A 21721-nucleotide genomic window follows, 5' to 3' on the forward strand; every position below is an offset into this window, starting at 1 on the left:
CTGCCCTGCCCCTGCCCCTGCCCCCTGCCCCTGCCCCTGCCCCTGACCCTGCCCCTGACCCTGCCCCTGACCCTGACCCTGACCCAGCCCCTGCCCCTGACCCAGCCCCTGCCCCTGCCCCTGCCCCTTACCCTGCCCCTGCCCCTGCCCCTGCCCCTGCCCCTGCCCCTGCCCCTGACCCTGCCCCTGACCCTGACCCTGACCCTGACCCTGCCCCTGACCCTGCCCCTGACCCTGACCCAGCCCCTGCCCCTGCCCCTGCCCCTGACCCAGCCCCTGCCCCTGACCCTGACCCTGACCCAGCCCCTGCCCCTGCCCCTGCCCCTGCCCCTGCCTGTTTTAGCCAATGAGTGTTCTGAACGACTTCAGAGCTTGTGAATGAACACGTGTACAAGTGCAGTAGTAGTTTCCCAGTTTCTAATTAATAATACAACATAAACAACTTTACAAATCACCATTGTGTTTTTTTTATTCTACATTTCATACAAGATGAATACATACAATGTTTTAAAAGCATTAATGTAAAGACAGTAAATACAGCCATCTATATATTGTCTGTAAAGAGTGTTTTCTGGTGAATTTCAATTATCTAAAGCCTCCTCTCCTTACCGTCCCTTCCCTAACTTCCCTTTCCATCTCCTCCCCTCCCCTCCCCTCCCCTCCCTCTCTCCTCTCCTCTCCTCTCCTCTCCTCTCCTCTCCTCTCTCCTCTCCTCCTCTCCTCTCCCTCTCCCTCCCCCTCTCCTCCCTCTCCTCCTCTCCTCCCTCTCCCTCCCCTCCCCCCTCCCCCTCTCCTCTCCTCTCCTCTCCTCTCCTCCCTCTCCTCCCCTCCTCTCCTCTCCTCTCTCTCCTCTCCTCTCCTCCCCTCCCCTCCCTTCTCCTCTCCTCTCCTCTCCTCTCGTTATAATTTGCTCTCGAAGGTCACCATGTCTTTCTGTGGCGTCTCCGTGTCTGCCTCCAAGTCACCTGACCAGAGAGATCAACAGACATGTCAATCAAACTGACATCAACTCACAACAAGGGGTGGGGGTTGATGGGGGTTGATGAGGGGTGGGGGTTGATGAGGGGTGGGGGTTGATGAGGGGTGGAGGTTGATGAGGGGTGGGGGTTGATGACGTGTGGGGGTTGATGAGGGGTGGGGGTTAATGACGTGTGGGGGTTGATGAGGGATGAGGGGGTGGGGGTTGATGAGGGGTGGGGGTTGACTAACATTATCACCCACTATAGAGATATACTGACTCCACCAGACTAACATTATCACCCACTATAGAGATATACTGACTCCACCAGACTAACATTACTCAACAGAAGGAGACACAAAGAGTGTGTTTAGGCTTAGAGAGTGACAGTGGGTTCGAACAACATAAACACTATGTATGTGTCCCCAATGGAACCATTTCCCTATGTGCCCTGGTCAAAAGTAGTGCACTAGATCTGGTATAGGGTGCCACTTGGGACTCATTGCACTGTGCTGGAGACACTGGTTCTGGAATGGACAGGTCATAGCTACAGGGTGTGTCCCTGTTGTAATACACACTTATGTTTTAGGGTGTGTTTGTGAGTTCATACCTACTTGCCTGGCTGCTTAAGTGTGTATTTCGCTGTCTATACTCGTGTGTGCGTACACTCACCCTCTTTCCTGTCTGCGTGTGTGTCCTCCGGGTGTCTGGTCAGCAGTCTGGGCCCTGCCAGGCCGATCCCCAGGGCTCCTAGAGGTGCTGTAGTGAGGATGGCCAGAACAGCCACAGTCAGAACATCCAGACCGTACTTCACCAGAACCTCATCCCCCGACACACGGGCCATGTCCAAGGCTTTAGAACCTATCGCTGCCTGGAACCCAACAGAACCAACAGAATGATTTAGATACCCAGATCTAGAACCACATACCCCTCTACACGGGCCATGTCCAAGGCTGTAGAACCTATCGCTGTCTAGAACCCAACAGAACCAATTAGATTGACTTAGATACCCAGATCTAGAACCAAATACCTCTCTACACGGGCCATGTCCAAGGCTGTAGAACCTATCGCTGTCTAGAACCCAACAGAACCAATTAGATTGACTTAGATACCCAGATCTAGAACCAAATACCTCTCTACACGGGCCATGTCCAAGGCTTTAGAACCTATCGCTGTCTAGAACCCAACAGAACCAACAGAATGATTTAGATACCCAGATCTAGAACCACATACCCCTCTACACGGGCCATGTCCAAGGCTTTAGAACCTATCGCTGTCTAGAACCCAACAGAACCAACAGAATGATTTAGATACCCAGATCTAGAACCAAAAAAACTCATCTACACGGGCCATGTCCAAGGCTTTAGAACCTATCGCTGTCTAGAACCCAACAGAACCAACAGAATGATTTAGATACCCAGATCTAGAACCACATACCCCTCTACACGGGCCATGTCCAAGGCTGTAGAACCTATCGCTGCCTAGAACCCAACAGAACCAACAGAATGATTTAGATACCCAGATCTAGAACCACATACCCCCCTACACAGGCCATGTCCAGGGCTGTAGAACCTAATAGCAGACTGGAGTAAATAGAACCCAATAAAACCTTTTAGAAACCAGATAATCAGAACCTTGGAAAGCTCGGTCTTAATGTTTAGTTTAGTTGTATTTATTTTAGTTTAAAAAGGTTAACAGACATAGAAAAATACAGTGATAGTAAACAACAACAACAACACAGAGAGACAACAGGTGTAGAATAACAGATGAATAGTTACTGACAGGCCCTTCCCAACAACACAGAGAGACAACAGGTGTAGTAGAATAACAGATGAATAGTTACTGACAGGCCCTTCCCAACAACACAGAGAGACAACAGGTGTAGAATAACAGATGAATAATTACTGACAGGCCCTTCCCAACAACACAGAGAGACAACAGGTGTAGAATAACAGATGAATAGTTACTGACAGGCCCTTCCCAACAACACAGAGAGACAACAGGTGTAGAATAACAGATGAATAGTTACTGACAGGCCCTTCCCAACAACACAGAGAGACAACAGGTGTAGAATAACAGATGAATAGTTACTGACAGGCCCTTCCCAACAACACAGAGAGACAACAGGTGTAGAATAACAGATGAATAGTTACTGACAGGCCCTTCCCAACAACACAGAGAGACAACAGGTGTAGTAGAATAACAGATGAATAGTTACTGACAGGCCCTTCCCAACAACACAGAGAGACAACAGGTGTAGAATAACAGATGAATAGTTACTGACAGGCCCTTCCCAACAACACAGAGAGACAACAGGTGTAGAATAACAGATGAATAGTTACTGACAGGCCCTTCCCAACAACACAGAGAGACAACAGGTGTAGTAGAATAACAGATGAATAGTTACTGACAGGCCCTTCCCAACAACACAGAGAGACAACAGGTGTAGAATAACAGATGAATAGTTACTGACAGGCCCTTCCCAACAACACAGAGAGACAACAGGTGTAGAATAACAGATGAATAGTTACTGACAGGCCCTTCCCAACAACACAGAGAGACAACAGGTGTAGAATAACAGATGAATAGTTACTGACAGGCCCTTCCCAACAACACAGAGAGACAACAGGTGTAGAATAACAGATGAATAGTTACTGACAGGCCCTTCCCAACAACACAGAGAGAGACAACAGGTGTAGAATAACAGATGAATAGTTACTGACAGGCCCTTCCCAACAACACAGAGAGACAACAGGTGTAGAATAACAGATGAATAGTTACTGACAGGCCCTTCCCAACAACACAGAGAGACAACAGGTGTAGAATAACAGATGAATAGTTACTGACAGGCCCTTCCCAACAACACAGAGAGACAACAGGTGTAGAATAACAGATGAATAGTTACTGACAGGCCCTTCCCAACAACACAGAGAGACAACAGGTGTAGAATAACAGATGAATAGTTACTGACAGGCCCTTCCCAACAACACAGAGAGACAACAGGTGTAGTAGAATAACAGATGAATAGTTACTGACAGGCCCTTCCCAACAACACAGAGAGACAACAGGTGTAGAATAACAGATGAATAGTTACTGACAGGCCCTTCCCAACAACACAGAGAGACAACAGGTGTAGAATAACAGATGAATAGTTACTGACAGGCCCTTCCCAACAACACAGAGAGACAACAGGTGTAGAATAACAGATGAATAGTTACTGCCAAACTGAGCAATCAGGGGAGAAGGTCCTTGGTCAGGTAGGTGACCAAGAACCTGATGCTTACTCTGACAGAACTCCAGAGTTTCTGTGAACATGGGTGTCCTTCTGGAAGGTTCTCCCATCTCTGCAGCACTCTACCAATCAGGCTTTTATGGTAGAGTGACCAGAAGGAAGCAACTCCTCAGTAGAAAGCATATGACAGCCGCTTGGAGTTTGCCAAAAGGCTATTAAAGGTCTCAGACCATGAGAAACAAGATTCTCTGGTCTGATGAAATCAAGATTGAACTCTTTGGCCTGAATGCCATGCATCACGAGTCAATCACCACCTTCCGGAGACACCTGAAACCCCACCTCTTTAAGGAATACCTAGGATAGGATAAAGTAATCCTTCTCACCCCCCCCCCCCTTAAAAGATTTAGATGCACTATTGTAAAGTGGCTGTTCCACTGGATGTCATAAGGTGAATGCACCAATTTGTAAGTCGCTCTGGATAAGAGCGTCTGCTAAATGACTTAAATGTAAATGTAAAATGTAAATCACGTCAGGAGGAAACCTGGCACCATCCCTAAAGTGAAGCATGGTGGTGGCAGCATCATGCAGTGGCGACGTTTTTCAGAGACAGGGACTGGGAGGCTAGTCAGGATCAAGGGAAAGTTGAATGGAGCAAAGTACAGAGAGATCCTTGATGAAAACCTGCTCCAGAGCGCTCAGGACCTCAGACTGGGGTGAAGGTTCACCTTCCGACAGGACAACACCCCTAAGCACACAGCCAAGACAACGCAGGAGTGGCCCGGCCAGAGCCCAGATTAGAACCCAATTTGAACATCTCTTCAGAGACCTGTAAATAGCTGTGCAGCGACGCTCCCCATCCAACCTGACAGAGCTTGAGAGGATCTGCAGAGAAGAATGGGAGAAACTCCCTAAATACAGGTGTGCCAAGCATCTAGTGTCATACTCAAGAAGACTCGAGGCTGTAATCGCTGCCAAAGGTGCTTCAACAAAGAGTCCAAATACTTATGTAAAGGAAATATTTCATTTTTATTTTTAAAAATGTGTTATCAAATTATGGGGTTTTGTGTGTAAATTGAAAAACTATTTAATCCATTTTAGAATAAGGCTGTAAAGTAACAAAATGTGGAAAAGGTCAAAGGGTCTGAATACTTTCCAGAAGCCCTGTAGGTGTCTATACAAAATTATGTGGACGTCACTTCAAATTAGTGGATTTGTCTAGTTCAGCCGTTGCTGACAGGGGTATAATATCTATCACACAGCCATGCAATCTCCATAGACACAACGTGTTAGTAGAATGGCCTTACTGAAGAGTCTCAGTGACTTTCAGCGTGACAAGTTGACAAGCTGCCATCTTTCCAACAAGTCAGTTTCTGCCCTGCTAGAGCATCTACACCCCAACACAGTGGGTAAATACACACTACTAACACTACGGGTCAACCGTAAGGTCTGTTATTGTGAAGTGGAAACGTCTAAGAGTTATAATGGCTCAACCGCAAGCGTAAAGAACGGGACCGCCGAACACTGAGGCGCATCGTACTCGGTTGCAACACGACTGAGTCCCAAACTGCCTCGGGAAGCAAAGTCAGCACAATAACTGTTTGCTGGGGTTTCCACGGCTGAGCTGACGCACACAAGCCTAAGATCACCATACGCAATGCTAAGCGTTGGCTGGAGTGGTGTGAAGCTCACCACCATTGGACTCTGGAGCAGTGGAAATGTGTTCTCTGTAGTGATGAATCACACTTCACCATCTGGCAGTCCCATGTGTAACAGTATAACTTTAGACCGTCCCCTCGCACATAGCGGGGCGCGAACCAGGGACCCTCTGCACACATCAACAACAGTCACCCACGAAGCATCGTTACCCATCGCTCCACAAGAGCCGCGGCCCTTGCAGAGCAAGGGGAACCACTACTTCAAGGTCTCAGAGCGAGTGACGTCACCGATTGAAACGCTATTTAGCACCACACCACCGCTACCGAAGCTGGCCGTTTCACATCCGTTACACATGGATGAATCTGGGTTTGGCGGATGCCAGGAGAACGCTACCTGCCCGAATGTATAGTGCCAACTGTAGAATTTAGTGGAATAATGGTCTGGGGCTGTTTTTCATGGTTCGGGTCCCTCACTGGAGTGAAGGGAAATCTTAATACCACAGCACACAATGACATTCTAGATGATTCTGTGCTTTCAACTATGATGCTACAGTTTGGAGAAGGCCCTTTCCTGTTTCAGCATGACAATGCCACTATGCAGAAAGAGAAATGGTTTGTCGAGATCGGTGTGAAAGAACTTGGCTGGCCTGCACAGAGCACTGACCTCAACCCCATCGAACACCTTTGGGATGAATTGAAACTCCGACTGCAGGCCTAATAGCACAACATCATTGCCCCGACCTCACTAATGCTCTTTCCAACATCTAATGGAAAGCCTTTGTAGAAGGGTGGACTCTGTTAAAACAGCAAGGGGGGGGCATCACCATATTAATGCCCATGACTTTAGAATGAGATGTACAGATAACTAGGACTGACAGATATTAAACAGTAGCAGCAGCATATATGGTCAATGCAGACAGACCGCGTAGGCTATTTGGTTCACTATTTAACAAACTGTTTAGAGGTATCTTATGACTGTACAGGGATGTGGCCTGTTGTGGCCCTCTAGAGGGCAGATGGTGTTCAGGGATGTGGCCTGTTGTGGCCCTCTAGTGGGCAGATGGTGTTCAGGGATGTGGCCTGTTGTGGCCCTCTAGAGGGCAGATGGTGTACAGGGATGTGGCCTGTTGTGGCCCTCTAGTGGGCAGATGGTGTTCAGGGATGTGGCCTGTTGTGGCCCTCTAGTGGGCAGATGGTGTACAGGGATGTGGCCTGTTGTGGCCCTCTAGAGGGCAGATGGTGTTCAGGGATGTGGCCTGTTGTGGCCCTCTAGTGGGCAGATGGTGTAAAGGGATGTGGCCTGTTGTGGCCCTCTAGAGGGCAGATGGTGTTCAGGGATGTGGCCTGTTGTGGCCCTCTAGTGGGCAGATGGTGTTCAGGGATGTGGCCTGTTGTGGCCCTCTAGAGGGCAGATGGTGTTCAGGGATGTGGCCTGTTGTGGCCCTCTAGTGGGCAGATGGTGTTCAGGGATGTGGCCTGTTGTGGCCCTCTAGTGGGCAGATGGTGTTCAGGGATGTGGCCTGTTGTGGCCCTCTAGTGGGCAGATGGTGTTCAGGGATGTGGCCTGTTGTGGCCCTCTAGAGGGCAGATGGTGTTCAGGGATGTGGCCTGTTGTGGCCCTCTAGTGGGCAGATGGTGTTCAGGGATGTGGCCTGTTGTGGCCCTCTAGTGGGCAGATGGTGTTCAGGGATGTGGCCTGTTGTGGCCCTCTAGAGGGCAGATGGTGTTCAGGGATGTGGCCTGTTGTGGCCCTCTAGAGGGCAGATGGTGTTCAGGGATGTGGCCTGTTGTGGCCCTCTAGTGGGCAGATGGTGTTCAGGGATGTGGCCTGTTGTGGCCCTCTAGAGGGCAGATGGTGTTCAGGGATGTGGCCTGTTGTGGCCCTCTAGTGGGCAGATGGTGTTCAGGGATGTGGCCTGTTGTGGCCCTCTAGAGGGCAGATGGTGTTCAGGGATGTGGCCTGTTGTGGCCCTCTAGTGGGCAGATGGTGTTCAGGGATGTGGCCTGTTGTGGCCCTCTAGTGGGCAGATGGTGTTCAGGGATGTGGCCTGTTGTGGCCCTCTAGTGGGCAGATGGTGTTCAGGGATGTGGCCTGTTGTGGCCCTCTAGTGGGCAGATGGTGTTCAGGGATGTGGCCTGTTGTGGCCCTCTAGTGGGCAGATGGTGTAAAGGGATGTGGCCTGTTGTGGCCCTCTAGTGGGCAGATGGTGTACAGGGATGTGGCCTGTTGTGGCCCTCTAGTGGGCAGATGGTGTACAGGGATGTGGCCTGTTGTGGCCCTCTAGTGGGCAGATGGCGTACAGGGATGTGGCCTGTTGTGGCCCTCTAGTGGGCAGATGGTGTTCAGGGATGTGGCCTGTTGTGGCCCTCTAGTGGGCAGATGGTGTTCAGGGATGTGGCCTGTTGTGGCCCTCTAGTGGGCAGATGGTGTACAGGGATGTGGCCTGTTGTGGCCCTCTAGTGGGCAGATGGTGTTCAGGGATGTGGCCTGTTGTGGCCCTCTAGTGGGCAGATGGTGTACAGTGATGTGGCCTGTTGTGGCCCTCTAGTGGGCAGATGGTGTACAGGGATGTGGCCTGTTGTGGCCCTCTAGTGGGCAGATGGTGTTCAGGGATGTGGCCTGTTGTGGCCCTCTAGTGGACAGATGGTGTACAGGGATGTGGCCTGTTGTGGCCCTCTAGTGGGCAGATGGTGTAAAGGGATGTGGACTGTTGTGGCCCTCTAGTGGACAGATGGTGCAGCAAGTTTGGCAAAACAATATGAAAAAAAAACATCTATTTTGTTGCCTATATGGTGGCCTTCAGAGCAGAGCAACATATATAAACAGCTTATCTATTCCTGTTCTGTAGTTCTAATAGACCTGTAGTTCTAATTCACCTGTAGTTCTAATAGACCTGTAGTTCTAATAGACCTGTAGTTCTAATAGACCTGTAGTTCTAATTCACCTGTAGTTCTAATAGACCTGTAGTTCTAATAGACCTGTAGTTCTAATAGACCTGTAGTTCTAATTCACCTGTAGTTCTAATAGACCTGTAGTTCTAATTCACCTGTAGTTCTAATTCACCTGTAGTTCTAATAGACCTGTAGTTCTAATAGACCTGTAGTTCTAATTCACCTGTAGTTCTAATAGACCTGTAGTTCTAATAGACCTGTAGTTCTAATTCACCTGTAGTTCTAATTCACCTGTAGTTCTAATAGACCTGTAGTTCTAATAGACCTGTAGTTCTAATTCACCTGTAGTTCTAATTCACCTGTAGTTCTACTTCACCTGTAGTTCTAATTCACCTGTAGTTCCAATTCACCTGTAGTTCTAATAGACCTGTAGTTCTAATTCACCTGTAGTTCTAATAAAGCTGTAGTTCTAATAGACCTGTAGTCCTAATAGACCTGTAGTTCTAATAGACCTGTAGTTCTAATTCACCTGTAGTTCTAATTCACCTGTAGTTCTAATTCACCTGTAGTTCCAATAGACCTGTAGTTCTAATTCACCTGTTGTTCTAATTCACCTGTAGTTCTAATTCACCTGTAGTTCTAATAGACCTGTAATTCTAATTCACCTGCAGTTCTAATAGACCTGTAGTTCAAATTCACCTGTAGTTCTAATAGACCTGTAGTTCTAATTCACCTGTAGTTATAATAGACCTGTAGTTCTAATTCACCTGTAGTTCTAATTCACCTGTAGTTCGAATAGACCTGTAGTTCTAATAAACCTGTAGTTCTAATTCACCTGTAGTTCTAATTCACCTGTAGTTCTAATTCACCTGTAGTTCTAATAGACCTGTAGTTCTAATAGACCTGTAGTTCTAATAGACCTGTAGTTCTAATCCACCTGTAGTTCTAATTCACCTGTAGTTCTAATTCACCTGTAGTTCTAATAGACCTGTAGTTCTAATTCACCTGTAGTTCTAATAAAGCTGTAGTTCTAATAGACCTGTAGTTCTAATTCACCTGTAGTTCTAATAGACCTGCAGTTATAATTCACCTGTAGTTATAATTCACCTGTAGTTCTAATAGACCTGTAGTTCTAATAGACCTGTAGTTCTAATAGACCTGTAGTTCTAATTCACCTGTAGTTCTAATTCACCTGTAGTTCGAATAGACCTGTAGTTCTAATAGACCTGTAGTTCTAATTCACCTGTAGTTCTAATTCACTTGTAGTTCTAATTCACCTGTAGTTCTAATAGACCTGTAGTTCTAATAGACCTGTAGTTCAAATCCACCTGTAGTTCTCATTCACCTGTAGTTCTAATTCACCTGTAGTTCTAATTCACCTGTAGTTCTAATAGACCTGTAGTTCTAATAGACCTGTAGTTCTAATATACCTGTAGTTCTAATTGACCTGTAGTTCTAATAGACCTGTAGTTCAAATCCACCTGTAGTTCTCATTCACCTGTAGTTCTAATTCACCTGTAGTTCTAATTCACCTGTAGTTCTAATAGACCTGTAGTTCTAATTCACCTGTAGTTCTAATTCACCTGTAGTTCTAATAAAGCTGTAGTTCTAATAGACCTGTAGTTCTAATTCACCTGTAGTTCTAATAGACCTGTAGTTCTAATTCACCTGTAGTTCGAATAGACGTGTAGTTCTAATAGACCTGTAGTTCTAATTCACCTGTAGTTCTAATTCACCTGTAGTTCTAATTCACCTGTAGTTCTAATAGACCTGTAGTTCTAATAGACCTGTAGTTCAAATCCACCTGTAGTTCTCATTCACCTGTAGTTCTAATTCACCTGTAGTTCTAATTCACCTGTAGTTCTAATAGACCTGTAGTTCTAATTCACCTGTAGTTCTAATTCACCTGTAGTTCTAATTCACCTGTAGTTCTAATTCACCTGTAGTTCTAATAAAGCTGTAGTTCTAATAGACCTGTAGTCCTAATAGACCTGTAATTCTAATAGACCTGTAGTTCTAATTCACCTGTAGTTCTAATTCACCTGTAGTTCTAATTCACCTGTAGTTCTAATAGACCTGTAGTTCTAATTCACCTGTAGTTCTAATTCACCTGTAGTTCTAATTCACCTGTAGTTCTAATTCACCTGTAGTTATAATTCACCTGTAGTTCTAATAGACCTGTAGTTCTAATTCACCTGTAGTTCTAATAGACCTGTAGTTATAATTCACCTGTAGTTCTAATAGACCTGTAGTTATAATTCACCTGTAGTTCTAATAGACCTGTAGTTCTAATTCACCTGTAGTTCTAATTCACCTGTAGTTCGAATAGACCTGTAGTTCTAATAGACCTGTAGTTCTAATAGACCTGTAGTTCTAATTCACCTGTAGTTCTAATTCACCTGTAGTTCTAATAGACCTGTAGTTCTAATTCACCTGTAGTTCTAATTCACCTGTAGTTCTAATAAAGCTGTAGTTCTAATAGACCTGTAGTTCTAATTCACCTGTAGTTCTAATTCACCTGTAGTTATAATTCACCTGTAGTTCTAATAGACCTGTAGTTCTAATTCACCTGTAGTTCTAATAGACCTGTAGTTATAATTCACCTGTAGTTCTAATAGACCTGTAGTTCTAATTCACCTGTAGTTCTAATTCACCTGTAGTTCTAATAAAGCTGTAGTTCTAATAGACCTGTAGTTCTAATTCACCTGTAGTTCGAATAGACCTGTAGTTCTAATAGACCTGTAGTTCTGATTCACCTGTAGTTCTAATTCACCTGTAGTTCTAATTCACCTGTAGTTCTAATAGACCTGTAGTTCTAATAGACCTGTAGTTCTAATAGACCTGTAGTTCAAATCCACCTGTAGTTCTCATTCACCTGTAGTTCTAATTCACCTGTAGTTCTAATTCACCTGTAGTTCTAATAAAGCTGTAGTTCTAATAGACCTGTAGTTCTAATTCACCTGTAGTTCTAATTCACCTGTAGTTCTAATAAAGCTGTAGTTCTAATAGACCTGTAGTTCTAATTCACCTGTAGTTATAATTCACCTGTAGTTCTAACAGACCTGTAGTTCTAATTCACCTGTAGTTCTAATAGACCTGTAGTTCTAATAGACCTGTAGTTCTAATAGACCTGTAGTTCTAATTCACCTGTAGTTGTAATTCACCTGTAGTTCTAATAAAGCTGTAGTTCTAATAGACCTGTAGTTCTAATTCACCTGTAGTTCTAATAGACCTGTAGTTATAATTCACCTGTAGTTCTAACAGAGTAGTACTGTAGTTCTAATAGACCTGTAGTTCTAATAGACCTGTAGTTCTAACAGAGTAGTACTGTAGTTCTAATTTCTTGTAGTGCTATAAACTGACCTGTACTGTGGCCTTGGGAAGCCAAGCCACAGAGATAAACAGCTTCTCCTTTGTGTTGAATCCACCAAAGAACACCATGAGAAACGTGAAGAGAACCCTGATAACCAGACCTGTCCCGAGACAGGCCATGCCCAGACCTAGACACAGAGAGAGATGTGTAGGGGAGAGACGGGGGAGAGAGAGAGATGGGTAGGGGAGAGACGGGGGAGAGAGATGGGTAGGGGAGAGACGGGGGAGAGAGAGAGATGGGTAGGGGAGAGACGGGGGAGAGAGATGGGTAGGGGAGAGACGGGGGAGAGAGAGAGATGGGTAGGGGAGAGACGGGGGAGAGAGAGAGATGGGTAGGGGAGAGGGATAGACAGAGACAGAGAGATGGGTAGGAAGAGACGGGGGAGAGAGAGGTGGGTAGGGGAGAGGGATAGACAGAGACAGAGAGATGGGTAGGGAGAGACGGGGGGGAGAGAGATGGGTAGGGGAGAGACGGGGGAGAGAGATGGGTAGGGGAGAGACGGGGGAGAGAGAGAGATGGGTAGGGGAGAGACGGGGGAGAGAGAGAGATGGGTAGGGGAGAAAGGTAGTAGTAGTAGTTTTAGTTATAGTAGTAGTAGTAGTAGTAGTAGTTTTAGTTATAGTAGTAGTAGTAGTAGTTTTAGTTATAGTAGTTTTAGTAGTCGTAGTTGTTGTTTTAGTTGTAGTAGTAGTAGTTGTAGTTGTAGTAATAGTAGTAGTAGTAGTAATAGCATTAGTAGTAACAGCAGCAGTAGTAGTAGTAGTAGTAGTAGTAGTAGTAGTAGTAGTAGTAGTAGTTTTCTAGTTGTTGTTTAGTAGTATTATTTATGGTAGTATAGTAGTAGTAGTAGTAGTAGTAGTAGTTGTCTAGTTGTTGTTTAGTAGTAGTATTAGTGGTAGTATAGTAGTAGTAGTAGTAGTTGTCTAGTTGTTGTTTAGTAGTAGTATTAGTGGTAGTATAGTAGTAGTAGTAGTAGTAGTAGTTGTCTAGTTGTTGTTTTGTAGTAGTAGTAGTTTTAGTATAGTAGTAGTAGTAGTAGTTGTCTAGTTGTTGTTTAGTAGTAGTATTAGTGGTAGTATAGTAGTAGTAGTAGTAGTTGTCTAGTTGTTGATTAGTAGTAGTATTAGTGGTAGTATAGTAGTAGTAGTAGTAGTAGTTGTCTAGTTGTTGTTTAGTAGTAGTAGTAGTTTTAGTATAGTAGTAGTAGTAGTAGTAGTAGTAGTAGTAGTAGTAGTAGTTGTCTAGTTGTTATTTAGTAGTAGTATTCGTTTTAGTATAGTAGTAGTAGCAGTAGTAGTAGTAGTTGTCTAGTTGTTGTTTAGTAGTAGTATTAGTTTTAGTATAGTAGTAGTAGTAGTTGTCTAGTTGTTGTTTAGTAGTAGTATTAGTGGCAGTATAGTAATAGTAGTAGTAGTAGTTGTCTAGTTGTTGGTTAGTAGTAGTATTAGTGGTAGTATAGTAGTAGTAGTAGTAGTAGTAGTAGTTGTCTAGTTGTTGTTTAGTAGTAGTATTAGTTTTAGTATAGTAGTAGTAGTAGTAGTAATTGTCTAGTTGTTGTTTAGTAGTAGTATTAGTGGTAGTATAGTAGTAGTAGTAGTAGTAGTCTAGTTGTTGTTTAGTAGTAGTATTAGTGGTAGTATAGTAGTAGTAGTAGTAGTAGTAGTAGTAGTAGTTGTCTAGTTGTTGTTTAGTAGTAGTATTAGTGGTAGTATAGTAGTAGTAGTAGTAGTAGTAGTAGTAGTTGTCTAGTTGTTGTTTAGTAGTAGTATTAGTGGTAGTATAGTAGTAGCAGTAGTAGTAGTAGTAGTAGTAGTTGTCTAGTTGTTGTTTAGTAGTAGTAGTAGTAGTAGTAGTAGTAGTAGTAGTAGTTGTCTAGTTGTTGTTTAGTTGTTTTTTAGTAGTAGTAGTAGTTTTAGTATAGTAGTAGTAGTAGTAGTAGTAGTAGTAGTAGTTGTCTAGTTGTTGTTTAGTAGTAGTAGTAGTTTTAGTATAGTAGTAGTAGTAGTAGTAGTAGTAGTAGTAGTAGTAGTAGTTGTCTAGTTGTTATTTAGTAGTAGTATTCGTTTTAGTATAGTAGTAGTAGCAGTAGTAGTAGTAGTTGTCTAGTTGTTGTTTAGTAGTAGTATTAGTTTTAGTATAGTAGTAGTAGTAGTTGTCTAGTTGTTGTTTAGTAGTAGTATTAGTGGCAGTATAGTAATAGTAGTAGTAGTAGTTGTCTAGTTGTTGGTTAGTAGTAGTATTAGTGGTAGTATAGTAGTAGTAGTAGTAGTAGTAGTAGTTGTCTAGTTGTTGTTTAGTAGTAGTATTAGTTTTAGTATAGTAGTAGTAGTAGTAGTAATTGTCTAGTTGTTGTTTAGTAGTAGTATTAGTGGTAGTATAGTAGTAGTAGTAGTAGTAGTCTAGTTGTTGTTTAGTAGTAGTATTAGTGGTAGTATAGTAGTAGTAGTAGTAGTAGTAGTAGTAGTAGTTGTCTAGTTGTTGTTTAGTAGTAGTATTAGTGGTAGTATAGTAGTAGTAGTAGTAGTAGTAGTAGTAGTTGTCTAGTTGTTGTTTAGTAGTAGTATTAGTGGTAGTATAGTAGTAGCAGTAGTAGTAGTAGTAGTAGTAGTTGTCTAGTTGTTGTTTAGTAGTAGTAGTAGTAGTAGTAGTAGTAGTAGTAGTTGTCTAGTTGTTGTTTAGTTGTTTTTAGTAGTAGTAGTAGTTTTAGTATAGTAGTAGTAGTAGTAGTAGTAGTAGTAGTTGTCTAGTTGTTGTTTAGTAGTAGTATTAGTGGTAGTATAGTAGTAGTAGTAGTAGTAGTAGTAGTAGTAGTTGTCTAGTTGTTGTTTAGTAGTAGTATTAGTGGTAGTATAGTAGTAGTAGTAGTAGTATAGTAGTAGTAGTAGTAGTAGTAGTTGTCTAGTTGTTGTTTAGTAGTAGTATTAGTGGTAGTATAGTAGTAGTAGTAGTAGTAGTAGTAGTAGTAGTAGTAGTAGTAGTAGTTGTCTAGTTGTTGTTTAATATAATAATAAATAATATATGCCATTTAGCAGACGCTTTTATCCAAAGCGACTTACAGTCATGTGTGCATACATTCTACGTATGGGTGGTCCCGGGGATTGAACCCACTACCCTGGCGTTACAAGCGCCATGCTCTACCAACTGAGCTACAGAAGGACTAGTACCACTAATACTAGTAGTAGTATTAGTGGTAGTATAGTAGTAGTAGTAGTAGTAGTAGTAGTTGTCTAGTTGTTGTTTAGTAGTAGTATTAGTGGTAGTATAGTAGTAGTAGTAGTAGTTGTCTAGTTGTTGTTTAGTAGTAGTATTAGTGGTAGTATAGTAGTAGTAGTAGTAGTAGTAGTAGTAGTAGTAGTAGTTGTCTAGTTGTTGTTTAGTAGTAGTATTAGTGGTAGTATAGTAGTAGTAGTAGTAGTAGTAGTAGTAGTTGTCTAGTTGTTGTTTAGTAGTAGTATTAGTGGTAGTATAGTAGTAGTAGTAGTAGTAGTAGTAGTAGTTGTCTAGTTGTTGTTTAGTAGTAGTATTAGTGGTAGTATAGTAGTAGTAGTAGTAGTAGTAGTAGTTGTCTAGTTGTTGTTTAGTAGTAGTATTAGTGGTAGTATAGTAGTAGTAGTAGTAGTAGTAGTAGTAGTAGTTGTCTAGTTGTTGTTTAGTAGTAGTATTAGTGGTAGTATAGTAGTAGTAGTAGTAGTAGTAGTAGTAGTAGTAGTTGTCTAGTTGTTGTTTAGTAGTAGTAGTAGTGGTAGTATAGTAGTAGTAGTAGTAGTAGTAGTAGTAGTAGTAGTAGTAGTAGTAGTAGTAGTTGTCTAGTTGTTGTTTAGTAGTAGTATTAGTGGTAGTATCGTAGTAGTAGTAGTAGTAGTAGTAGTAGTAGTAGTAGTAGTAGTAGTTGTCTAGTTGTTGTTTAGTAGTAGTAGTAGTAGTAGTAGTAGTAGTAGTAGTGGTTGTCTAGTTGTTGTTTAGTAGTAGTATTAGTGGTAGTATAGTAGTAGTAGTAGTAGTAGTAGTAGCAGTAGTTGTAGTAGTATAGTAGTAGTAGTAGTAGTAGTAGTAGTAGTAGTAGTAGTAGTAGTAGTAGTTGTCTAGTTGTTGTTTAGTAGTAGTATTATAGAAGTAGTAGTAGTAGTAGTAGTCGTAGTAGTAGTAGTAGTAGTAGTAGTAGTAGTAGTAGTAGTATTATAGTATTATATGTGTTTTTACCCACTGTGTTGTGATTCAGTGTAGAAACTGTGATCTCTGCTCCTATCAGTAGTACTGTAGTAGTATCATATTATAGTAGTGGTAGTAGTCGTTTTAGTATTAGTATTAGTAGTTGTAGTTGTAGTAGTAGTAGTAGTAGTAGTAGTCATATAGTGGTAGTAGTAGTAGCAGTAGTTCTAGTTGTAGTAATAGTAGTAGTAGTAGTAGTAGTGGTAGTAGTAGTAGTAGTAGTACCAGTAGCAGTAGTAATAGTAGTAGCAGTAGTCGCAGTAATAGTAGCAGTAGTAGTAGTAGTAGTAGTAGTAGTAGTAGTAGTAGTAGTAATAGTATAGTAGTAGTAGCAGTAGTTGTAGTATTAGTAGTGTGTATTTACCCACTGTGTTGGGGTCCAGTGTAGATACTGTGATTTGTGCTCCTACCAGTCCAAACAACAGCGGTTGGAAGATGTCCCAGAACCTCCCTACCACTGCTGCTACTGGGCCCTGGGAAGGTTATAAACATGTTATAACACTTCATAAACACATTATAAACACATAGTAAACACTACAACCACTGGGGCCTGGGTAGAGCACATAGCAAGGTTATTGAAACTACATTACAAAGTACAAAATAAATACTTTATAAACACACTAACCTTCGCTTCCCCCCAGCCCAGCGCAGCTATGAAGGCCATGACCAGAGTACAGAGTCCCCCTGCACCAGAGAACCCTGCTACATGGCTCCCAAACACAGCAAACACAGACAGACCCAGTAACATGACACTTCTCCTCAATACCAATTCCTCCTAAAGAGAAGGAGAGATATAGACAGAGAGACTAAACCAGCAGGCTCACATTTCAACAACCACAAACAAACATACTCAATAATAATAATAATAATATATGCCATTTAGCAGACGCTTTTATCCAAAGCGACTTACAGTCATGTGTGCATACATTCTACGTATGGGTGGTCCCGGGAATCGAACCCACTACCCTGGCGTTACAAGCGCCATGCTCTACCAACTGAGCTACAGAAGGACCAAGGGCATCCCAAATGGAACCCTATTCCCTATATAGTGCACTACTTTAGACCAGAGCCCTATAGAACCCTATTACCTACATAGTGCACTACTTTAGACCAGAGCCCTATAGAACTCTATTACCTACATAGTGCACTACTTTAGACCAGGGCCCTATAGAACCATATTCCCTATATAGTGCACTACTTTAGACCAGAGCCCTATAGAACCCTATTCCCTATATAGAGCACTACTCTAGACAAGAGCCCTATAGAACCATATTCCCTATATAGTGCACTACTTTAGACCAGAGCCCTATAGAACCCTATTCCCTATATAGAGCACTACTCTAGACAAGAGCCCTATAGAACCCTATTCCCTATACACTGCACTACTTTAGACCAGAGCCCTATAGAATCCTATTCCCTATATAGTGCACTACTCTAGACCAGAGCCCTATAGAACCCTATTCCCTATATAGAGCACTACTCTAGACAAGAGCCCTATAGAACCATATTCCCTATATAGTGCACTACTTTGGACCTGGACACTACAGGGAAGGAAGACAGGTACCATCTTTACCTGATCCTGACTGGGGAAGAAACAGATGAAGAGTCCTAGCACCAGGCCAGCCGCTGATCCTCCTACCACCTCTAGCACGCCTTTCATCACATTGAGCCATGTCGAGTCTACAGGAAACAGCCTTTAGTATGTTGAGACATGTAGAGTCTACAGGAAACAGCCTTTAGTATGTTGAGACATGTCGAGTCTACAGGAAACAGCCTTTAGTATGTTGAGACATGTAGAGTCTACAGGAAACAGTCTTTAGTATGTTGAGACATGTCGAGTCTACAGGAAACAGCCTTTAGTTGTTGAGACATGTAGAGTCTACAGGAAACAGCCTTTAGTATGTTGAGACATGTAGAGTCTACAGGAAACATTCCCTTAGTATGTTGAGCCATGAATAGTCTACAGGAAACAGTCCCTTAGTATGTTGAGTCTACAGGAAACAGCCCTTAGTATGTTGAGACATGTAGAGTCTACAGGAAACATTCCCTTAGTATGTTGAGCCATGAATAGTCTACAGGAAACAGTCCCTTAGTATGTTGAGTCTACAGGAAACAGCCTTTAGTATGTTGAGACATGTAGAGTCTACAGGAAACAGTCCCTTAGTATGTTGAGACATGTAGAGTCTACAGGAAACAGCCCTTAGTATGTTGAGCCTACAGGAAACAGCCCTTAGTATGTTGAGTCTACAGGAAACAGCCTTTAGTATGTTGAGACACGTAGAGTCTACAGGAAACAGTCCCTTAGTATGTTGAGACATGTTGAGCCTACAGGAAACAGCCTTTAGTATGTTGAGACATGTAGAGTCTACAGGAAACAGTCTTTAGTATGTTGAGACATGTAGAGTCTACAGGAAACATTCCCTTAGTATGTTGAGCCATGAATAGTCTACAGGAAACAGTCCCTTAGTATGTTGAGTCTACAGGAAACAGCCCTTAGTATGTTGAGACATGTAGAGTCTACAGGAAACATTCCCTTAGTATGTTGAGCCATGAATAGTCTACAGGACACAGTCCCTTAGTATGTTGAGTCTACAGGAAACAGCCCTTAGTATGTTGAGTCTACAGGAAACAGCCTTTAGTATGTTGAGACATGTAGAGTCTACAGGAAACAGCCCTTAGTATGTTGAGTCTACAGGAAACAGCCCTTAGTATGTTGAGTCTACAGGAAACAGCCTTTAGTATGTTGAGACATGTAGAGTCTACAGGAAACAGTCCCTTAGTATGTTGAGACATGTAGAGTCTACAGGAAACAGCCCTTAGTATGTTGAGTCTACACCAAACAGCCCTTAGTTTGTTGAGACATGTAGAGTCTACCGGAAACAGCCCTTAGTATGTTGAGTCTACAGGAAACAGCCTTTAGTATGTTGAGACATGTAGAGTCTACAGGAAACAGTCTTTAGTATGTTGAGACATCTAGAGTCTACAGGAAACAGCCCTTAGTATGTTGAGACATGTAGAGTCTACCGGAAACAGCCCTTAGTATGTTGATTCTACAGGAAACAGCCCTTAGTATGTTGAGTCTACACGAAACAGCCCTTAGTATGTTGAGACATGAAGAGTCTACAGGAAACAGCCTTTAGTATGTTGAGACATGTAGAGTCTACAGGAAACATTCCCTTAGTATGTTGAGACATGTAGAGTCTACAGGAAACAGCCTTTAGTGTGTTGAGACATGTAGAGTCTACAGGAAACAACCTTTAGTATGTTGAGACATGTAGAGTCTACAGGAAACAGCCTTTAGTGTGTTGAGACATGTAGAGTCTACAGGAAACAACCTTTAGTGTGTTGAGACATGTAGAGTCTACCGGAAACAGCCCTTACTATGTTGAGACATGTAGAGTCTACAGGAAACAGCCTTTAGTATGTTGAGACATGTAGAGTCTACCGGAAACAGCCTTTAGTATGTTGAGACATGTAGAGTCTACCGGAAACAGCCCTTAGTATGTTGAGACATGTAGAGTCTACCGGAAACAGCCTTTAGTATGTTGAGACATGTAGAGTCTACAGGAAACAGCCTTTAGTATGTTGAGACATGTAGAGTCTACAGGAAACAGCCTTTAGTGTGTTGAGACATGTAGAGTCTACCGGAAACAGCCCTTAGTATGTTGAGACATGTAGAGTCTACAGGAAACAGCCTTTAGTATGTTGAGCCATGTAGAGTCTACAGGAAACAGCCTTTAGTATGTTGAGACATGTAGAGTCTACAGGAAAAAGCCTTTAGTATGTTGAGACATGTAGAGTCTACAGGAAACAGCCTTTAGTATGTTGAGACATGTAGAGTCTACAGGAAACAGCCTTTAGTATGTTGAGACATGTAGAGTCTACAGGAAACAGCCTTTAGTATGTTGAGACATGTAGAGTCTACAGGAAACAGCCTTTAGTGTGTTGAGACATGTAGAGTCTACCGGAAACAGCCCTTAGTATGTTGAGACATGTAGAGTCTACAGGAAACAGCCTTTAGTATGTTGAGCCATGTAGAGTCTACAGGAAACAGCCTTTAGTATGTTGAGACATGTAGAGTCTACAGGAAACAGCCTTTAGTATGTTGATCCATGTAGAGTCTACAGGAAACAGCCTTTAGTATGTTGAGACATGTAGAGTCTGCAGGAAACAGCCTTTAGTATGTTGAGACATGTAGAGTCTACCGGAAACAGCCTTTAGTATGTTGAGACATGTAGAGTCTACAGGAAACAGCCCTTAGTATGTTGAGACATGTAGAGTCTACCGGAAACAGCCTTTAGTATGTTGAGACATGTAGAGTCTACAGGAAACAGCCTTTAGTATGTTGAGACATGTAGAGTCTACAGGAAAAAGCCTTTAGTATGTTGAGACATGTAGAGTCTACAGGAAACAGCCTTTAGTATGTTGAGACATGTAGAGTCTACAGGAAACAGCCTTTAGTATGTTGAGACATGTAGAGTCTACAGGAAACAGCCTTTAGTATGTTGAGACATGTAGAGTCTACAGGAAACAGCCTTTAGTGTGTTGAGACATGTAGAGTCTACCGGAAACAGCCCTTAGTATGTTGAGACATGTAGAGTCTACAGGAAACAGCCTTTAGTATGTTGAGCCATGTAGAGTCTACAGGAAACAGCCTTTAGTATGTTGAGACATGTAGAGTCTACAGGAAACAGCCTTTAGTATGTTGATCCATGTAGAGTCTACAGGAAACAGCCTTTAGTATGTTGAGACATGTAGAGTCTGCAGGAAACAGCCTTTAGTATGTTGAGACATGTAGAGTCTACCGGAAACAGCCTTTAGTATGTTGAGACATGTAGAGTCTACAGGAAACAGCCCTTAGTATGTTGAGACATGTAGAGTCTACCGGAAACAGCCTTTAGTATGTTGAGACATGTAGAGTCTACAGGAAACAGCCTTTAGTATGTTGAGACATGTAGAGTCTACAGGAAACAGCCCTTAGTATGTTGAGACATGTAGAGTCTACCGGAAACAGCCTTTAGTATGTTGAGACATGTAGAGTCTACAGGAAACAGCCTTTAGTATGTTGAGACATGTAGAGTCTACCGGAAACAGCCTTTAGTATGTTGAGACATGTAGAGTCTACAGGAAACAGCCCTTAGAATGTTGAGACATGTAGAGTCTACAGGAAACAGCCTTTAGTGTGTTGAGTCTACAGGAAACAGCCCTTAGTATGTCAAGTCTACAGGAAACAGCCCCTAGTATGTTGAGTCTACAGGAAACAGCCTTTAGTATGTAGAGTCTACAGGAAACAACCTTTAGTATGTTGAGCCATGTAGAGTCTACAGGAAACAGCCCTTAGAATGTTGAGACATGTAGAGTCTACAGGAAACAGCCCTTAGTATGTCAAGTCTACAGGAAAC

At 42.8% G+C, this 21721-nt stretch overlaps 1 protein-coding gene and 1 long non-coding RNA gene across 9 annotated transcripts in view; one reads left to right on the plus strand and one right to left on the minus strand.

Annotated features, from left to right (window-relative positions):
• Positions 1 to 855: 855 nt before the first annotated feature.
• Positions 856 to 21721, minus strand: part of LOC127906561 (sodium/hydrogen exchanger 9B2-like) — a 48298-nt gene continuing 27432 nt past the window's right edge. For 3 of the 4 annotated variants that reach the window (XM_052458800.1, XM_052458799.1, XM_052458801.1), the window contains exons 7-12: positions 17893 to 17999; positions 16945 to 17094; positions 16684 to 16792; positions 12101 to 12237; positions 1631 to 1829; positions 856 to 965 (exon numbers count right to left, since the gene is read on the minus strand). In XM_052458800.1, coding sequence (XP_052314760.1) covers positions 901 to 965; positions 1631 to 1829; positions 12101 to 12237; positions 16684 to 16792; positions 16945 to 17094; positions 17893 to 17999 — 767 coding nt within the window. In that variant the 3' untranslated portion in view covers positions 856 to 900. The remainder of the gene's footprint in view (positions 966 to 1630; positions 1830 to 12100; positions 12238 to 16683; positions 16793 to 16944; positions 17095 to 17892; positions 18000 to 21721) is intronic. The other variant, XR_008061871.1, reaches the window with a different exon arrangement.
• LOC127906562 (uncharacterized) lies at positions 2300 to 6657 on the plus strand. 5 transcript variants are annotated; one of them, XR_008061874.1, is made up of 6 exons: positions 2300 to 2837; positions 2900 to 3147; positions 3213 to 3336; positions 3402 to 3587; positions 3652 to 3899; positions 4027 to 6657. It is a non-coding gene; the product is annotated as an uncharacterized LOC127906562 (long non-coding RNA). The 5 variants fall into 5 exon arrangements; XR_008061872.1 differs by having other exon boundaries at positions 2300 to 2772; XR_008061875.1 differs by having other exon boundaries at positions 2300 to 2772; positions 3402 to 3525.

Source organism: Oncorhynchus keta, chromosome 13, assembly GCF_023373465.1.
Source record: "Oncorhynchus keta strain PuntledgeMale-10-30-2019 chromosome 13, Oket_V2, whole genome shotgun sequence".
NCBI classification, from domain to species: domain Eukaryota; kingdom Metazoa; phylum Chordata; class Actinopteri; order Salmoniformes; family Salmonidae; genus Oncorhynchus; species Oncorhynchus keta.